Raw genomic sequence first — 18,820 nt, 5'->3', positions numbered from 1 at the left:
GGGCCACCAAACCAACCTGCACCTTGGTCATCTCTGAGGCTGAAGTACACAGGTGTCCAACGAGTGGACAGTCATAAGGCTGAAGAACTGGAGGCATCCCAGGGCAGGGACTCAGGATGTGAGTGGCACAACTGGCTGGTGTAATCTCTCCCCCTCCCCCTCCTGCTTCAAAACATCCGCCACTGTCCATGTTCCTAAAAAGACCAAGGTATGTCTGAACGACTGGCGTCCTGTCACACTTACCTCAATAATAAGCAAATGCTGTGAGAGGCTGGTCAAAGATTGCATCTACAGCTTGCTACCACCCACACTAGACCCCCTACAATTCGCCTACCGACACAACCGATTGACAGATGAAGCATTAGCCGCAGCTCTACAAACTGTCCTTGCACATCTGGAGAAGAAGGATGTTTATGTGAAAATGCTGTTCTTGGACTACAGTTCAACATTCAACACCATAATTCCATCCAGACAAGAAGCTCAGAGAGCCTTCACCCTGCCTTGTGTAGCTGGATCTTGGACTTCCTGTCAGATTGCTGGCATGTAGTAAGAGTGAGCTCCCTGACCTCTGCCCCTCTAAACCTCAACACAGGTGTCTCTCAGGGCTGTGTACTAAGCCCCCTCCTTTATTCTCTGTACACCCATGACTGTGTCGCCACCCACAGCTCTAATCTGCTAATTAAATTTGTTGACGATACTGCATAGATTAGCCTAATCTCAAATAATAACGGGGCAGCCTACAGAGAAGATGTCAGCACCCTGATACAGTGGTGTCAAGAAAGCAACTTCTCCCTCAGTGTTGCAAAAACAAAGGAGCTGGTTGTGGACTACAGGAGGAATGGAGACATCAATATTGACATCAATGGAACTGGGGTTGAGAGGGTGAACAGCTTTAAATTCCTTGGCATAAACATCACCAAGGATCTCACGTGGTCTGTACATACCGGCTGTGTGGTGAAAAAGGCACAACAGTGCTTCTTTCACCTCAGATGGTTCAAGAGATATGGCCCCCAAATCCTATAGTACCTCTGTAGAACTTTCTACAGGGGCACAATTGAAAGCATCCTGACTGGCTGCATCAGTGCTTGATATGGGAACTGTACTTCCCTCAATCACAGGACTTTGCAGAGAGTGATGCGGACAGCCCAGCGCATCTGTAGATGTGAACTTTCCAGTATTCAGGACATTTACAAAGACCGGTGTGTAAAAATGCTCAAAGGATCATTGGGGTCCCGAGTCACCCCAACTTTTCCCACTGCTGCCATCTGGGGAGCGATACTGCACCATAAAAGCCAGGACCAACAGGCTCTGAGTCAGCTTCTTCCGCTAGGCCATCAGACTGATTAACTTGTGCTGATATAATTGTATTTTTATGTTGTATTGACTGTACTGTTGCACATACTATTTATTACAAATAATAAATTGCACATTTAAACGGAGATGTAACATAAAGATTTTTACTACTCGTGTATGTGAAGGATGTAAGTAATCAATTCAACTCATGATCACAGTATTTTTTTTATATTTTCATAATTATCTTGTCATTGGTTGTTTGCAAGTCTTTATAGTTTTTCATAAATTCTATTGTATTTTTTTAAAGTTTCCTCTAAACACCTGCAAGAAAATGGTGACATGCATGTACTTGGATGATTTACTTTGACTTTGAATGTGGAGTGAGCTCCAGAAGGCTGGAAGGCATTGGGAGCAGAGTTAGCTTTTCAGTGTGTTATTGGTCTGGGCATTTAGCTCTTTCTTTCTGCAGATGCGGCTTGTTTTCAGCATTTTCTCATTTTGTTTGGAATTCCAGCAGCTGCTTTTGTATCTCAGTCCTTGGCCAATTCTCAGTTTTTCTCTGCACAGATATCATCTGATCTATTTAGCTTTCCCAGCATTCTGTTTTCATTTCCATTTCCCAGACACCACTGTCCTGTACTTCATAGTTCCAGCAAGATTTTTTTTTCCTGTCCATTTATTCTTCTGTTCTTCCAGATGAGACAGCTGCCATTTCTCTTCTCTTGGTTTCTACCCCATCACACTTGCTGTCTCCTCTTTGCCCCTCCCATTTCCCTGTAAGTTTAGACAACAAGTATCTTTAAATGTTTAAAAATGAGATTCAGCAGATGCAAGAAATCTTGAGCGATATACACAAAATGCTGGAGGAACTCGACAAGTTAGGTAGCATCTGTGGAGGAGAAGTAAACAGTCAATGTTATGGACAGCGATTCTAAATGTTCCTATTTCTGATGAAATGCCATCAGTCTGAAACATTAACCCTGCTCTGCGTAACCTCCTGAATAGCTTCAGAATTTTCTATTTTTATTTTCGATTGTCAATATTTATTAGAATGTTCACCAAATAATTACAAGGGACATGATTGGATAATGTGTGCTTCTCTAAGAGTTTGGTAGAGTTGATCCTATAATTTGCTGCATGATCTGTTTTCGGTTCCACTCAGTTGGACAAGAGGAAAAGATTCCCTTGCTGGTGGGATGGTGTCTAGCGTGTCTTGTGTGTGTGTGGTTCTTATAAAAAAAAAAGTCCAAAATTAGTACATTTTTGCAGCTTCAAGTGTTATGCTTGCCCTTTCCCTCTTGCAAAGCTTCTAATGGTAACTATGATTTTTCAAGTAAACTCCCATGTAAGAATAGCTTTATTTGAAACATAGTGAAATGCATCAGCTGAAATTAGAGGGGGTTGTGCTGGGCAAGCCCACAAGTGCCGCCACGCTTCCAGTGCTAACGTAGCATGCACACAATGCACTAACACTAGCCGTACGTCTTTGGAATGTGGGAGGAGACCCACGTGGTCACAGGGAGAACTTACAAACTCCTTACAGAAAGCATTTGAAAAGTATTTAGTCACCAACCCTTTGTTCACTTAAATGAGTATTACAACCAGGGTTTTTGATCTGTTGAACTGAGTATTTTTATTTGTGAATCGCGCTGCTTTAGTCACAGTAGAGCCCCCCCCCCCCAAAAAAAATTGTAAAGCATGAAGAACTTATATGGTTGCTCTGGCAGAGTGCTTTGGGGTGTTGTTCTGCTGAAAGACAGACTTCCTCCCTATTTTAAGCTTTCTGGCAGAGCTAGCAGGTTTTTATCCAGGATCTGTCTGTATTTAGCAGCATTCATCTTCTGAACACTGACCAGATTTCTAGTTCTTGCTACTGAAAAACATTCTCGTTGTGTGATATTTTACAGTGGGGTTGGTGTTGCCTGACTAATGTGCAGTATTAGATTTGCACTGTGTATACCACTTGGTGTTGAGACCAAAAGTTCCACTTTATTCTCAGCTGTCCAAGAGACTTCCTTCCATGTCTTTCCAGTATCTTCAAAGCAACAATTTGCAAAGTCTTTACGGGCAAAGACGTGCTCTTTTTTATTTTTTAAAACCAGGGCGTCTTCCTTGCCACTCTTCCACAATACCCTTTTTCTGCAAGACCTTGGAGATTGTGGAGTCATGAACTTCATCTCCAGTTAGACACTGACTTCTATAGCTCACTAAGGATGACTGTTAGCATCACAATAGCCTCATGTGAGTCTAAACGATAACTTTCTGAGGTGTTCACCACAGTTGAGGAAAATAATTTTGTATTAAAGATGGCCAGTTTGCAAATGAAATAATTCTGAAAGTTTACAAAGGCACTTCCGTTTTTTTTTAATGTCATGACCGTTGTTCCCAAGGAGGGAAGCCAGTAGCAGTAAATGGTTTTTAATTCAAGTTCATGGAATACCAAAGGTAAATGTCTTGGCACTGGCTAATGCACACCATCTATTAGCATGCAATAACTTGCCAGATGGATTGAATGTGGAGTGATGTTTCTTGTCCACTGCCTCAACAGTGTACCATCTCATTCTATAGAGGACTATCTGTACCCTTTGTTATCTTGTATGGATTTTAATCATGGGCCTATTAAAATGCAATGGTTTTTGCTGGTTAGGATGAAAGTGGTTTGGGGGGGGGGGGGGTCATCAATCATATTTGATCCAAAAGTATAAGGTTAGGGTTAGTAAATTGTGTGCATGCTGTGTTGGTACTGGAAGAATGGTGGCACTTGCGGCCTGCCCCAGCATTTCCTCGGACTGTGGTGGTTGATGCAAATGACACATTTTACAGTACGTTCTGATATACATATGGCAAAGTTAATCTTTACACTGCTGTTGTGACGGATTGGATTTGTGAAGATAATTTAGCTATTCTCCATGCACTGTTGGATAAATTACCCTGCTTTTATTGGGAGAAGTTGCTGTTGTTTCTGCTTTACATTCCCTAGGTTAGTTGAATTTGCTTGCTACGTATGGACCACTGAGTCGCATGTGCTCCCCCACATCGATTTCAGTGGTCAACATAATTTTGTCAGTCATCATGTCCCATGTCAGTAGGACATGGACGATCTTGGTCTTGTGACCATCGATTATTCTTGGTAATTTTTTTTCCTGCAGAAGTGGTTTGCTATTGCCTTCTGGGCAGTGTCTTTACAAGCCGGATGAGCCCAGCCATTACTAATACTCTTCAGAGGTTGTCAGCCTGACGTCAGTGGTCGCATAACCAGGACTTGTGATATGCGCCAGCTGTTCATATGACCATCCACTGCCTGCTCCCATGGCTTCACGTGACCCTGTCAGGGGTCTAAGCAGATGTTACACCTTGTCTAAGGATGATCTGCAGGCTAGCGGAGGGAAGAAGCACTTTGCACCTCCTTTGGCAGAGGTGTATCACCACCCTGCCACCCATTGCAGATCTGCAGATGCTGGAAATTCAAGCAACACACACACGAAATGCTCGTGCAACGTAGCAGGCCAGACAGCATCCATAGGAAGAAGCACAGTTGACGTTTCGGGTCGAGACCCGTCGTCAGGTCTAACTGAAAGAAGAGATAGATAGAGATTTGGGAGGGGGAGATCTGAAATGATAGGAGAAAACAGGAGAGGGAGGGATGGAGCCAAGAGCTGGACAGTTGATTGACAAAAGGGATACAAGGCTGGAGAAGGGAGAGGATCATGAGATTGGAGGCCTGGGGAGAAAGAAAGGGGAAGGGGAGCACCAGAGGAAGATGGAGAGCAGGCAAGGAGTTATTGAGAGGGACAGGGAGAGGAAAAAGGGGGAAAAAATAATAAATAAATAAGGGATGGGGGTAAGAAGGGGAGGAGGAGCATTAACAGAAGTTAGAGAAGTCAGTATTTATTTATTATTCCCTCCCCCCCCCACTTTCAAATCTCTTACTAGCTCTTCTTTCAGTTAGTCCTGATGAAGGGTCTCAGCCCAAAATGTGCTTCTTCCTATGGATGCTGTCTGGCCTGCTGCGTTCCACCAGCATTTTGTGTGTGTTACTCATCGATATTAATCATATCTATTCAGTAGAAGTGTTATGCCATTGTCCAGTGTGCCTTTTGTCTTTCCTGGCAAGCAGGGTCTTGAAGGAAGGATGGGACATGGCATACCAAGAGGTGATAAATTAATGTTGAAGTAATATTTCAGACCAAGCTATTTTGCTCCTCTGAGGTGGAAGTCAAAATGAGGTTCCATTTTGAGCCCAGCGGATTATCAGCACCCAGTTGCCCACCATTGAGAACATCTACCATAAATGCTGCCTGGGCAGGGCGAAAAGCATTATCAAGGATGCATCTCACCCTAACCATGGACTTTTTACTCTCCTCCCATCCGGTAGGCGCTACAGGAGCCTCTGCTCCTGCACCAACAGGCACAGGAAGAGCTTCTTCCCTGAGGCTGTGACCCTGCTGAACCTCACATCACAGTGCTAAGCAGTATTGCACCCATATTGTACTGTCTCAGTACTTTTATATTTGTGTGCTGTAGCACTTACTTTTGATTCGCAGTTATTTTGTAAATAACACTATTCTTTGCCTTTCTGGTCAGATGCTTACTGCATTTCAATGGCTTTGTATCTGTGCTCGACACATTGACAATAAAGTTGAATCTAATCTAATCTTTATTTTGTTGAAGATGGTTATATTAAACACTTGGATCTTAACCCCTTACTGAGATGAAGTTTCCATTAAGTGGCATTGCACAAAGAGGAGACTTGCTTCATATAGAATTCTACCGCTGATATCTTTAATCAAATTGGCATGATGGTATACTTGTAAGTTTGTCAGCGGAAAAGGATTGTGAAAAGCCCAACCGTATTTGAAAAAGAAGAATAAGATGGTGCCAAATTTTATCTGTTGCCTTCTGGTAAATAAAGCAGGAACTTCCTTCATGTTTTAGGGAACAGCTGGAGTACGACAGAAATTGATTCTATTATTTGGTGCTTTTCAGTGTAACAAAATATGCTAAGCAAGTCACAAAATCTGATACTGAGGTGTCATTGAAGTAAGTTTTAATGTCTGTCTTACAAGTTTAGAAACAAAAGTTTGCGAAGGGAATTTTAGAGCTTCATCTCAGCAAGTGGACATGATTGCTGCTAGTACAGGCCATCAAGAAACCAGAAGTTGTGGTGATTAGAGGATTTCTCTTTTTGTCCCTGTGCTGTGATCAATGGGCCCACAAAAAGACTTGTGTATATGGCCTTGTAATATAGCTTGGACTTCTGTACAAAGTCAATATGGCCATTGATGAATCATGGGAGAAAGATGTATTGAAAGTTGGATAAGATACTTAGAGAAGGTGTTTCCTGTTGGGTAGTGCCCCTTGATCACTGGAGCAGGATTAGAAGCTACAAATGCAGCTTGGAGTATGGACTGGGCTGTTAGATTGCAGAAGTGGACCCCGAAATGATGTAGTTGGCTAAGAAGGTAAGCTCGCAGTTATACTCACTGCACGTTTGCCACGGGCAAAGTGGCAATTCTGTACTAAGCGTGAATCAGTAAAGGATTCTCGACAATTGTGGTAGAGCTTGAGACTATCACCTCTTAAATCAAGTGACATTGGTGACAACAGGGCTTTGCTTCCAGATGTGCCCAATGCCTTCTGTGCTTGCTTTGACCATCAAAACATGGAGGAACCATCAGAAACTCCAACAACCCCTGATCATCCTGTGATTTCAGTCTCTCAGGCTGACGTGTGCAGCCTTCAGGAGAGTGAACCCTAAAAACATCTAACCTAGATGGGGTACCTGGCCAAGTACTGAAAGCCTGTGTGGATCAACTGGCTGGAGTGTTCACTGAGATCTTTATTCTTATTCCGGCAGTGTATGGTACCCCACTGTTTCAAGCAGGCTTCAGTTATATCAGTCCCCAAGAGGAGTGTGGTGACCTGCCTTAATTACTATTACCAGTGGCACTTACATCCACAGTGATGAAGCCTTTTGAGAGTTTGATAATGAAATATGTCAACTCCTTCCTGAGAAGCAGCTTAGATCTGCTCCAATTTGCCTAGCAGAGCAACGGGTCCACAGTAGATGACATCACATTGGCTCATCACTCAAACCTGGAGCGTCTGGACAACAAGGATGCATACATCAGGATGCTGTTTATCGACGACAGCTCAGCATTCAATATCATCATTCCCTCAAAGCTACTCAATAAGCTCCAAGACCCTGGCCTCCATAGCTCCTTCTGCAGTTGGATCCTCCATTTCCTCACCAGTCAATTTGGATTGGCAACGATTGCCATCAGCACAGGTTAGCCTCCTCCAGTGCCATATTTAAGTTCTTTTTAGGTTATGAGAACACTCAGTCCTCTTTTATTGTCATTTAGAAATGCATACATGCATTAAGAAATGATACAATGTTTCTCCGGCGTGATATCCCAGAAAACAGGACAAACCAAAGACCAACACTGACAGAATCACATAATTATAACATATAGTTACAGAAGTACAAAACAATACCATAATTTGATGAAGAACAAACCATGGGCACGGTAAAAATAGTTTCAAAGTCCCCGAGTCGATTGACTCCCGAGTCCCCGATAGCAGGCGGCAAAAGGGAGAAACTCCCTGCCATAAACCTCCAGGCACTATCAACTTGCCGATGCCTTGGAAGCAGCCGACACTGAGTCCATCCATCTGAAAACTTCGAGCCTCCGACCAGCCCCTCCGATACAGCCTCCGGAGCGTCATCCTCTGCCGAGCACCTTTGGCCTCGCCCCGGCCGCTGAAACACGCAAAGCCGGGGATTTTGGGGCCTTCTGCTCCAGAGATTCCGGTTACCACACAGTAACAGTGGCAGTGAAGCAGGCATTTCAGAACTTTTCCAGATGTTCCTCCGTACTCTCACGTCCGTCTCCATCAAATCAGAATTGTGCACGGTCCCCTACTTAACAGATAACAGGTATCATTCATTCACCGGAGAGGCCGCGTGTGCTGCTGTCACGCTGCCACCTTCTCCTCCTCTGCTGACAATACCATTGTAGTGGACTGAATTAAAGATGCTGATGAGGAATCGGGAGGGAGGTTGAAAATCTGGCTGAGTGGTGTCATAACAACAACCTCTTACTCAATGTCAGGAAGATGAAGGAGCTGGTTATTGACTTCAGGAGAAGGAAACCAGAGCTGGATCAGAGGTGGAGGGGGTCAGTGAATTTAAATTCCTGTGTTATTATTTTTGGGCCCAGCACGTAAGTGCAATTACAAAGAAAGCATGGTAGAGCCTCTACTCCTCAGGAGTTTACAGCAATTCAGTATGATAAACTTCTGTAGATGTGCAGTAGAGAATATATTGACTGGTATGGAAACACCAATACCCTTGAATTCTAAATCTTGCAAAAAGTAGTGGGTGCAGCCCAGTCCATCACAGGTATAGCCCTCTCAACCATTGAGCATATGTACATGAAACACTGTTGCAGGAAAGCAATATTCATCATCGGGACCCCTACCACCTGGGACGTGTTCTCTTCTTGCTGCTGCCATCAGGAAAAAGGTACAGGAGCCCCAGGACTCACCGCCACCAGGTTCAGGATCAGTTTTTACCCCTCAACCATCAGGCTCTTGAACCAAGGGGGATAACTTCACTTGCCCCATTATTGAAATGTTCCCACAACCAATGGACTAACTTCATCTCATGTTTGTGATATTTATTGTTCATTTAATTATTTATTTGCTTTTGTATTTCCAGTTTGTTGTCTTCTGTACTTTGGTTGAACGCCCAAGTTGGGAGGTCTTTCGTTAATTCTGTTATGCTATTGTTCTACAGATTTGTTGAGTATGAATCATCTGATCTTGAATCATGAGTTGCATATGGTGGCATATATGTACTTTGACCTTGCCAACACTGGGCATGTCCTGAGAATGAACGGGAATGTAGAGCAGGTCAAACTTGCAGGACAGAATGTGCCCAGTGATATTTGGACAATGTGAGATGTCAGATAGCTGGGTGAGAATGTGGAAGCAATTTCAATTGTGTCAAAGGGAGGTGATATTCTTTCCAGTTACTATGAGTAGAAAAGTGTTTTGTCCTTCCATTTTTTTTAAAAGAAAGCATAAATACTTTGATTAGCCATGCCCAGTCACGATAGCAACCTTATTGACATGATGTTGCTATGAGAAATATTTGGTTACTAAATGAGCTGGTCGTTATTGTCACTGTTAAATCATTCTAATGCAACGGACCACTGGTAAGCTGAGTAGCAGAGACCCAAGTGCGGTTTATAAATTATTCAGCAGTCAGATCTGTCATGTGGCTTCAGTTAGAGTTTGGGCAAGCTGTTCTCAATTCTCTTGCCCACTTTCACTTGCAGCTTAAAACACTGACCAGATTCTAAGAGTTGGGCTTGGTCTCTGGTAGAATGCATGGAATCATAACAGCCTCTGAGATGTCAAAAGGTTTGTCTAATTGATTACACGTTGAGAAAGTTGGAACAGGGATGGACTATTCACCCCCATTTCTTCCCCCCCCCCCCCCGCCAGCTTGTTCAATAATTGAGATCAAAGCTGATCTGCATCTTAATTCCTTTCTACCATCCTTGGTTCCTAAATTTTAATACAAGCAAAATAATCTCAGCTTTGAAGTTTTTAGATGATAGAAGTTTTGATCTCCGCAGATACTGGTTGACTTGCTGAGTTCCTTCAGTGTCTGTTTTGCTGCAGATTTCCAATATCTGTTGTCTTCTGTCTCTAACAGTCTTACTCCTTTTTGGAGGGAACACTTTTTTTAAAGAATTTCCATTCCCCTTTGCAATAAGTTAAATAATGGCTTGGTTCTTGTCCCCACCCAGCCCTCTGCACTTTTCTGAAGAAAGAATGTAATTTATCCATATCTACCCTGTCAAAATGATCACCCCCAATCCTCTCTCCACTGAATGCAGCCTTGCCTCATGAATTAACCCTTTGATCCTTGGTATAATTTGGATTTATCTATATACTAACAATTTTATATATGAACTCAATATATTAATTCTTCCAAAATATTTCAGACTTTTACTTCCAAGCCCAGTATTATGTCTGCTGAAGTGCAGTGCTCCATTGAATATGGTTACTTCAGACACAAAATCTGCAGATGTTAGAAATCCAAGGCCACATGCACGCAATGCTGGAGGAACTCAGCAGGCCAGGAGGCATCTGTGGAAAAGAGTAAACAGCCGATGTTTCAGGCTGAGACCCTTCACCAGTGTTTTGTGTGTGTTGCTTTGGTTACTTCAGGTTGCATTCACCTGAAGATGTACATGCAAGTTCCTAGAACACTAACCAAAGAGCAACAGATTTAAAAATACCAAGCAGGTCAGACAGCACCTGTGGAAAGAGGAAAAACTCGTAGGGGTAGCAAATTTCTACAGATGTGTTGTGGAGAGCATTCTGTTTGGATCACCAGGAGGGCCATTGCATTACACTGAATGAACAAGGTTGCAGAGAGTTACAAACTGAGCCAGCTCCATCATGGGCATAAGCCTCCCCATCATCCAGGACATCTTCAAATGGCGATGACTCCCATCGCCCAGGACATGCCCTTTTCTCATTGCTGCCAATGAGGAGATACACGAGCCTGAAGACCTACTCAACAGTTAAGGAACAGCTTCCCATCTGCTATCAAATTTCTGAATGGACAGTGAACCAGCTCATGAACACTGCACTCTTCTTGCCCTACGTATTCACATAAATAAAGCTAAGGTGCCTTAGACTTTTGCACAGTATTGTGTTTGTAGATGTACAACATACATATGTATACAATATATAAATATAATTTATTTATTGTAACATAGTTGATGTATTGCATGGCACTGCTGCCACAAAGCAACAAATTTCACAACGCTTGTCAGTGATAAACCTGATTCTGAGAAACTGCATTTTGGTTCTAAGTATTGTTCATTAAATGCTCTTTGATCTGAAGAGTGGTTCTAGTATTTACAAATTTCCAATATCTGCAGTTAATAAGTTAATCTTGTCATTGTTTTTATCTTTTAAGTACAAGCTTTTCTGAACAAACCTTTGTTTTGATTTTAACTTTATTTTCACACCCTTGTGTTCATATTTTTCCCTTTGTACCCTAATGTTTACAAGGCTGGGTTAGTTCAAGTGCATTTTAGAAGTATTGCATGCTGCGGAGTTGCAACTTAACAAAGGGGAATGACATGCTTGCCTTCGTCACTAGGGGCATAGAAGATAAGAACCAGTAAAATATGTTGCTGGTGGGTAAAACTTTGGCTACACTTGGAATATTGTGTACAATTCCAGTTACCTCATTACACGAAGAATCTGGAAGCTTTGGAGAAGATTCAGAAGAGGTTTACCAGGATTCTGCATGGATTAGAGTTGTGAGGAGAGGTTAGACAAACTTGGATTGTTTTCTCTGCGGCATCAGAGGCTGAGTGGAAACCTAATAAAAGTTTATAAAATTGAGAGGATTGGATAGGGTGGACAGCCAGAATCTTAAACACGAGAGTCTGCAGAAGCTTGGAAATCAAGAAGAGCGCACAGACTCGTGGCTTTAGGAACTCAGCAGGTCAGGAAGAGAAATAAACAGTCAACATTTCAGGCTGAGACCCTTCATTGTGGCTGGCCAATTCTGATGGAGGGTCTTGGCCCGAAATGACGACTGTACTCTTTCTCCATAGACGCTGCCTGGCCTGCTGAGTTGCACTAACATTTTGTGTGTATGGAGCCAGAATCCTTAATTTCTACCCGGGTGGGGGGTGTGTGGGTCAAATGTAAGAGGGGATAGCTTTAAGGTGAGAGGGCAAAAGTTTAAAGGGGATGTGTGGAACAAGTTTATTTTACACAGACAGGTGCCTAGAATGCACCACCGGGCTGATAGTGGAAGCAGATATGATAGTGGAGTACAAGAGGCTGTTATATAGGCATGTGAAGGCAGAAAGGATTCGTTTAATTTGGCATTATGCTTGGCACACTTTGTGGACTGAAGGGTCTGTTCATGCTCTCTCCTCTTCTGTTTGATGTATTTTTCTACTTCCATATAACTAATTCCTTTTCTGATACAAACGGGAGCCTTTTTTTAAAAAAAAATACACCAAGGTTGAGCATCCTCTGCTGCAATCTGTGTTGTTTCTTTGTAAATGCATCACTCCATCTTGATGAAGGTCAGTAAAGTCCAGATGGTTGCACATTCAATGGCAGTAATTAGAATAGATAACCTACTATGAAGCAGAGCTATTTATTTACCAGAAGTGGCACCATAACTATAATCTGTATTTTTAATGTTATGTTACAGTTTTGCAGACGTTCTGTTAAATGACTCCTCCAGGAGTTTGCGTACTGTAGGAGTCTTTTATTTTACTTTTCTGGATCTTGCTACCTGGATTGATTGATAACATGATGGAATTATTTATTCATCCCTCGCTGTAGGCTTGACAAAAAAAATTCATTACAGATTCCAGCACACTTGGCTTAGACCACTGACTATTGATTCATCTCATATTCAACTGAATATTGGCTGTCAACATTTCTGTCTGCAGTATTTTCCGAGTTTTCATGCTTCCTTTATTGCCCTGAGTTAGTGACATTCAGTAGTTAGAGCTGAAGATTAGCTTTATTTGTCAATTGAATCGAGCATGTGCTGAGGGCAGTCTGCAGGTGCTGTCATACTTCTGAAGTCAACAGAGTTTGCTGAGAACTTACCAACCCTAACTACTATGTCCAGTTTCCAGGGTAATTCCAGAGGCTTGGTAATCATACTTAATTGCTTTGCAAAATAAGTCATTTGTTTTAACTTGCTGTAAGTTGAGTCATCCAGATAGTTTAGAACTGGATCAATCCTGATGACCTAAACAAATTTATTTTTAAAGGACACTTTTGAATCAGATTTTCAAAGTACATTTTATTGTCAAAGTATGCATAGATTATACACCCTTGAGGTTTATTTGCTTACAGGCAGTCACAAAACAAACTTGAAAGATCTCAATTTAAAATAAAAGACCAACACCCAATGCACAGACAGGAGAGAAAACAAATCGAATCATTCAAACAGTAAAGCAGGCATCAACATTCAGATTGAAATGGAGTCCGTAAACCTGAATCTTTGAGCAGCCAGAGTAGACTCATAGTCCCAGTCCATCACAGAGGTGAATCGCTGTGAAGTTCACAGACACTAACCCCGGAGCAACCGGGGCACGACACAGCCTCAGTGCTGAGGAGATCAGAGTAAAACGTTGTGGAGCAGAACCAGCTGGACTGTCGCCTCTGGTCCTGACACCCTGTCTTTTCAGTCCATCTGGCCCGGCGCTTAACCTATCCAAGCATGGAGTCATTCCCCCAAGCCCGGGCCACTTACGGCCTATACTCAACCTTTCCAAAACAGCATGGCGATGGTTCAAACCTCACTCCCAGTTTAGGCAGACAGGTTCCGAAACAGCCGTGCTTCAGCTTTTCCCTCCTCCTCTGCTCACTCCAAGTATATCTCCAATTCAGCCCCCCTTTGACCTCGCTCTGGCTCTGTATCACACCCGCACGCCTTGACCCTCAGATCAGCCTCTCCTCTTCATTGTGGTGATAGTTTACCAGTTTTCCATATAAAATGTGTTAGTAATAGGGTATTTTTGCCACAAAAGTCCACCAGCTTCCATGATTCCTCCAGCACAGCCTACATAAGCTGCTTTCAAAGAAACCATCTGATCATCAGCTTTGCTGCATGAGAGATTTTTAGGACTCGGTTTCATTTTTAAAGATTTGGTTACTAACTCAGTCGGCGTGCACTTTCATTGATTGCATATTAATGACAAATCCAGGCTTTCTCCTGGTAAGCTTTGGACATTCACAATTTGGTGAGCTTTGTGTTGGTATTACGTTGAACACCACCCTTCCATACCTCATGATCCATTTTCTGAATGAGTTTGTACACATCGGGTTTGTATCCACAATGTGACTTTTGGGTTTTAATCTGTTGACAACGAGAGAAAATAAAAAGCAAGAAGTTATCAATGTTATGTGAAGTGCATACTAAAACCAAACCAAGAAAAATTCTGGCTGGAGGTCAGTGAATACTGATATCCTGCAGAGATCCATTCAGGGATCACTGCTATTTTATACAGAGGGTTCTGGTTAATTGGATTGTTGGTGAATCGGAGCAACAGACTAATTGGGACAACTCTAAAGAGCAAAAGCAAATCGAGAAAGTAGCTGTGATTCCCTTTTGTTTATTTCAGATAATATATCGCTTAATTGGGGCAAGAGACTGTTGCCGAACATTTTCTAATGAGCGTGTGTGTGTGTTCTTTGTGTTCGAAAGATATTGATTTGTGTCACTGATAGTTGGCAAGAAATGAGCAGTAAGACCATTTAGAATTGTTTTGCTCACTGCAGTTTCAAGCATTCAGACTTGGAAATGCTAGAAATAGTTTCATTTTCACTCCCATCTATTTCACTGTAAGTTAGAAATGACAAAGAATCTTAAACTATTGACAGTCATCTTGAATGTTACCTTTGGTCCCTGTGGGCTTACCTGTGGTTCCAAGTAGCTGTTTGCATGTGACAGCGGCCACATCCCGGTACACTGCTTTGACAGGTGGACTAAACCAGGTGAGACTAGCCGGCAATTCTCGTACCCTGGTGAGATGAGGACATTTTTGTCTTGACATGTGAAGTCAGCTCTGGCAGACTGGGTGAATGAGATCAACAGTTAAACCCATCCACCAGAAAGGTGGTCCTGCAACACAATGTGGAGAGCCAATCGCATGATGAGGCACAGAAGTAGTCATGGCCGCTCACTGTAACTAGGGAAGACCCCAATTATGACATCTACTCCTCTCACTGGACCTGGATGTCTGAGGTCGAGAGAGTGGAACTGCCCCAGTGCAACAGCCTTCTGCTCTTTACAAAATTCCCACACAGGTTTCTTGTCATTGTCGGATAGGATGGACAACCACCAGTAGTATTGGTAGGATTCTCATCTGTTCTGTATTTCATTTAAGTAATGTGTTCCTCAGTTAAATGTTAGTTTCTCTTTTATGTACCTTAACTATTTCATGAAACTTCAGCTAATTGGGCCAAAAGGTACTGGTCCTTGTGTGTCCCAATTAATCCACTGTATATGTAGATGACCTGGATGAAGATGTTTGTGTTTTGGTAAGTTTGCAGATGATAGAAAGAATGGTGATGTTGTGAATAGTGTAGAAGACTGCCAAAGGATACAGCGAGATGTCGATTAGTTGCAGATATGGGTGGAAGATTAGCAGATGGAGTTGCCAAATGTCAAGTGTTGCATTTCAGGAGATCAAATGTAAAGAGAGTACACTTTTTTTTTTACAAGACCCTTAGCGGTGTTGATATGCAGAGGGATCTTGGGGACCAAGTCAAGGCACATGGCATGCTTGCCTTTATTAATTGAGAAATTGAGTTGGGAAGTTATGTTGCAGCTTTATAGAACTATAGCTAGGCCACATCTGGAGTATTGCATTCACTTTTGGTTGGCACCTAATAGGAAGGATGTTGAGCCATTGAAGAGGGTGCAGAAGAGGTTACCAGGATGCTGCCTGGATTAGGGGTCATGTGCTAAAAGAAGGGGTTAGACAAACTTGGGTTCCTTTCTCTGCAGTAGCAGAGTTTGTGGGGGGAGAATGTTTGGCAGAGGTTTATGAGACTCAGAGGTATAGATGGGTTAGACAGCCAGTATCTTGTTCCCATGTTTCAAATACCTAATACCAGAAGTTATGAGTTTAAGGTGAATAGGGGTAAGTTCAAGAGAAGTGTGAAGCAGGTTTTTAGTGGTGCCTGGAATGTGCTGCCTGAGGGGGTGGTGGGGGCGTTCAGGAGGCTCTTGGAGAGGTACATGAAGGTGCAGGAAATGGAAGGATGCAGACACTGTAGGCAGGAGGAATTAGTTGGGCATTTGGTTAATTCGGCACAATACCGGACTAAAGGACTTGCTCCTATGCTGTACTGTTCTGTGTTCTCAGTTCAGATGAGAAAGCTGTATCATTCTGGCAGAATGCTGGCATTACTCTGATCAAGGTTTGTCATTAAAATTTGACTCCATTCAATTCACTGATAAGATATTGCAGCAGCATTGTACCATCAGATGTGTGAGTAATGAGAACTGTTTCTTGCAGTTATTTACAGATGGAATCACAAACAAACTAGTTGGCTGCTATGTGGGGAACAGTATGGAAGATGTTGTCCTGGTGAGAGTTTACGGGAACAAGACTGAGCTGTTTGTGGATCGGGACAACGAACTGAAGAGCTTTCAGGTCCTACATGCCAATGGTTGTGCCCCAAAGCTCTACTGCACCTTCCAGAACGGCCTCTGTTATGAGTTCATGCATGGAATAGCACTAGGTCCACAGCATGTGCGAGAACCAGCCCTGTTCAGGTACCAAAATTTACTCAACCTTAAAGATAAATGGTTATTGCTGCATGAACTGCACAAAGAGCCAATGGCTATATTGATGGGGGCTAGTTTCTAGTTAGTTTTGTTCTTCTGTAATTGAACCTTTTTAAGTAGTTGATGAAAGATATAAATCAGTAATATCACCATTGAAATTAATTGGATTAGAAGATGCCAATGCAGTCTCTATTTTACTTGAATGCAAATTTCAGTTTGGAGATGACTTCCCAAGTTCTGCTTCATAAATATCCATATTTTGAACTGGAAATGTAAATGGCTTAAACGAAGTTGTGGATGGTTCATCTGAATTTCCAGTATACATTTCCAAAATGCTGCCTTACAATCATTTTGAGCTGTTTTCAATTTGTTCATGCTGCCCATGTTTTTAATTCGTTGGGGCAGACATGAATTCTATTAGCTTGGTTGAGTTCTTGATTCTTGCGTTGTCAGTGGCAGCTAGTTGCGGCTTCCAGTTTAAAGTGGAAGAAAGTGCAGAGGTGAACTGATTAGACTACACTATTGTTTTGTCTATCCATTATAATTCCATTTGTGCCACATGATCCATACCCTGCTACATATAGCATGGTATTTCAGGAACTTGTCTAGGGACCACAATATTTTGAGATTACTTGGTGGGGTGGAAGAGGCAGGTAATACCTTCCAGATTTCATTCACCTTCTAGATGGGGGTGGGGGGGAAGAACTCAAATCAAGTGACTTGATGGAGGTGTACAAGATAAGAGGCAGAGATCGAGTAGATTGCTGGAGACTTTTTCCCTGGGAAGAAATGGCTAATATGAGAGCATAATTTTAAGGTGGTTGGGGGAAATTTATAGGAGGGGAGTGGTCTCTAGTTTGAGAAACTTGCACTTTCATGCTGTCTGTTTTTCCATATCTCTACCATATCACTGCTTCCGTGGTATGAGAATATCCCACTTGGTATGAAGTATTATGCCTGGATTTGTTTTGGCTTAGTAATGAATGTATTTGTTGATCTGCATATGGAGTGTCTGCCAATGTGTTTTGGAGTTGAGCACTTCTAGGGATTACCAAGCTCAATGAGACCGGAAAACCACTTGCTGCTTGACTGAAACCTAGAAAGTCCACTGCGCAATACAGGCCCTTCAGCCCACAATGCTGTGCCGAACATATACTTAGAAATTACCTAAGGTTACCCATAGCCCTCTATTTTTTAAGCTCCATGTACCTATCCAGGAGCCTCTTAAAAGACCCTATTGTATCTGCCTCCACCACCATCGCTGGCGGCCCATTCCACACACTCACCACTCTCTGCGTAAAAAAAACTTGCCCATGACATTTCCTCTGTACCAACTTCCAAGCACCTTAAAACTGTGCCCTCTCGTGTTAGCCATTTCACCCCGGGGGAAAAAGCTTCTGACTATCCACACGATCAGTGCCTCTCATTATCTTTGTACACCTCTATCAGGTCAGCTGTCATCCTCCAACTGGTGCAATCCCATTTATCCCTTTGGATTGTTGGTTTGCAGGTTAATAGAGGCCAAGTCATTGTGTATGTTTAACACTAAGGTTGATTTAGTAAGGGTATCAAAGGTTACAGGGAGAAGGCAAGTGAATGGGGTTGAGAGGGATTATAAATTGCTCCACTTTTCCATCATAGCCAGACTGAATGGGCAGAATGGCCTAATTGTGCTCTTATAGTTTTATTGAATATGTTGGGAAGTATTTCAGTAAACCCATCTGCATTCCACCATGAGCCATCATACCTGGCTGGGTGCCAACAACTTCCTAAAGGCCCAAGCACCTAACTCGTTTGGAATATTGGGAGACTAAATAACTCACTATTCTCCTAAACTTTCATTTCTACAGGAGGTTTCTGTTGGCTACCTGGTTTCACACTGTAGGATTGCAAGTTGAAAAGCAGGCCCTGGACATGGATTTTCTTCTTTTTTTTGATCTGTTGAGCAATGGAAAACAGGTTGCAAACTGAATGTCTGGAACAACATTTAGCTTTTTGGAGAATTATTCCAATCATCTTCTGAATACTTCTCTCAGAAATAAAATGTTCCTTTCACTTGTCAGCTATTTACTCTTCAAACAATTTGGCCAAACTAGCCAACAACCCAGGAGGGAGTGAGCTACAGAGCACTACAGCATAGAAACAGGACCTATG

The 18,820-nt window shown here is 42.5% G+C and overlaps 1 protein-coding gene across 2 annotated transcripts in view; it reads left to right on the top strand.

The window, feature by feature from the left end:
• Window positions 1–18,820, top strand: part of etnk2 (ethanolamine kinase 2) — an 84,279-nt gene that overhangs the window by 7,455 nt on the left and 58,004 nt on the right. For both annotated transcript variants that reach the window (XM_063065320.1, XM_063065318.1), the window contains exon 2: window positions 16,395–16,654. In XM_063065320.1, the coding sequence (XP_062921390.1) occupies window positions 16,395–16,654 (260 nt within the window). The remainder of the gene's footprint in view (window positions 1–16,394; window positions 16,655–18,820) is intronic.

This window comes from Mobula hypostoma, chromosome 13 (genome assembly GCF_963921235.1).
Source record: "Mobula hypostoma chromosome 13, sMobHyp1.1, whole genome shotgun sequence".
NCBI lineage: Eukaryota > Metazoa > Chordata > Chondrichthyes > Myliobatiformes > Myliobatidae > Mobula > Mobula hypostoma.
This window is presented reverse-complemented; position numbering and strand designations above follow the sequence as displayed.